At 33.7% G+C, this 1,602-nt stretch overlaps 1 protein-coding gene across 1 annotated transcript; it reads right to left on the bottom strand.

Moving 5' to 3' along the window:
* Positions 1-556: 556 nt before the first annotated feature.
* Positions 557-1,268, bottom strand: LOC107939647 (monothiol glutaredoxin-S2). Its single transcript, XM_016873009.2, has one exon. It carries the CDS (start codon positions 1,234-1,236, stop codon positions 793-795), a length of 444 nt encoding a protein of 147 aa, XP_016728498.2. The 5' UTR covers positions 1,237-1,268; the 3' UTR covers positions 557-792.
* Positions 1,269-1,602: the final 334 nt, after the last annotated feature.

Below are 1,602 nucleotides of genomic sequence, written 5' to 3'. Positions count from 1 at the left end.
TACATAGAGCATAGTATAGAGAGGAAATTATAAATTGATCATTTTCAATATAAAAAATATTTGTGTGAAGCTGAGGACTCTGATAGAGTATGTGTTGGACATCCCTTATATATAGATTTAAGTTTTGAGTATATTTGAAGGACTAAAATTAAAATTATACCATTTTAAAATTTTAAAAAATTTATTTGTTTATTTGAATAGTTGTCAAAAAAGAAATGATTTGGACCCTAGATTGAATTAAACTGGTAAAAAATAAAAAGAAAGTGGGAAAATAGACATTTTAGTTTTATGATTTGGACCCTAAAATTCAAGATGGTGTTAACAATTAAACATTTATTAATGACTTTTGGAATTACAAAATTTTATTATTTCATCATCTTTTATTGGGATTACCCTTGAGGATCTAAATATTTCCTACAAGGTCCAATTCTCCACCACACAAGGCCACTTTCTGCTTTCAACCACCCACCAAGCCACCTTCCCCACTTGATTATCTAATAACTTATGGCCCATTTTGTACAGGAAAGAAAAATTGAAACCCAAATCCGTTTTCAACTTCAGCAATACAATGCTACATCACCAAAAAGATAGTAGCATAATTTTTATTACCAAGAAAACATAATTAGTACATTACCAAAAAGATAACACTCTAATTAGAAATGATATAAAGTACGATGCCTCCATACATTCTACTGTTAATTAGAACTTAAACCTAATGTGACTATATATATTATATGTAATCACATACTTTATTAGTGCCTTGATATGCAAGTTAGAGTGAGATTGGATGAATTAAACCCAAAGGGCTCCGGCTCGTCTAAGCATCGGGATTAAGGATCGGTTAAGGTGAAGACTCATGACTTCATTGGCTCCACCAACAAATTCACCACCAATGTACACGACCGGAACCGAAGGGCTACAACCAAATCTTAAAAGAGCTTGTTCGAGTTCAAATCCTCTAGGGATCTCATCGAGCTCGTAGACTGTAGGATTGACTCCAAATTCGTAGAAAAGGGTCTTGATTGTATGGCACATGCAACAAGAACTCTTGCTGAAGATCACAACCGGTCTCTCGGATGCCAACTTCGTTACCATCTCCATTGCTATCGAAACAATGCACCAAAAAAGAAAGCTAGTACTGTTGTTTTTTTTTTTTGCAAGTGAAAGGATTGCTTGGGGGAGGAGACTTTGTGTTGTTGATGAGTTCGTGAGTTGTGATTTGAAGAGGCACCCCATTGGCACTGATTTATATAGGAAAAAAAATGTGGCGTTTGGTTGGCAAGAAAACAAAAAGGGCTCGAGTGGTGAAAATGAAAAGAAAATGAAAGAATGTTCGATTAGGTATTAGGGTCGGTTTCAAGCTCCACTGTTTTCTCGCTTAGATCATTCACGAAAACGATCAAAAGGCCTTGCACCATTGCAATGGAAAATGAAAGAGCATGACTCGAATCTTTATTTTTATTTTCTTGTGCATACAAATATTAAAAGAGAAATGTCCTTTGTACGGGTGAAACATTATTATTTTTAGGCATAAATAAAATCGAGATAAAAATTGTATGAACCAATTTAATTAAATTTTGAATTTACAAACTAGATAAGATA

This window comes from Gossypium hirsutum, chromosome A02 (assembly GCF_007990345.1).
Source record: "Gossypium hirsutum isolate 1008001.06 chromosome A02, Gossypium_hirsutum_v2.1, whole genome shotgun sequence".
Classification (NCBI taxonomy): domain Eukaryota; kingdom Viridiplantae; phylum Streptophyta; class Magnoliopsida; order Malvales; family Malvaceae; genus Gossypium; species Gossypium hirsutum.
This window is presented reverse-complemented; position numbering and strand designations above follow the sequence as displayed.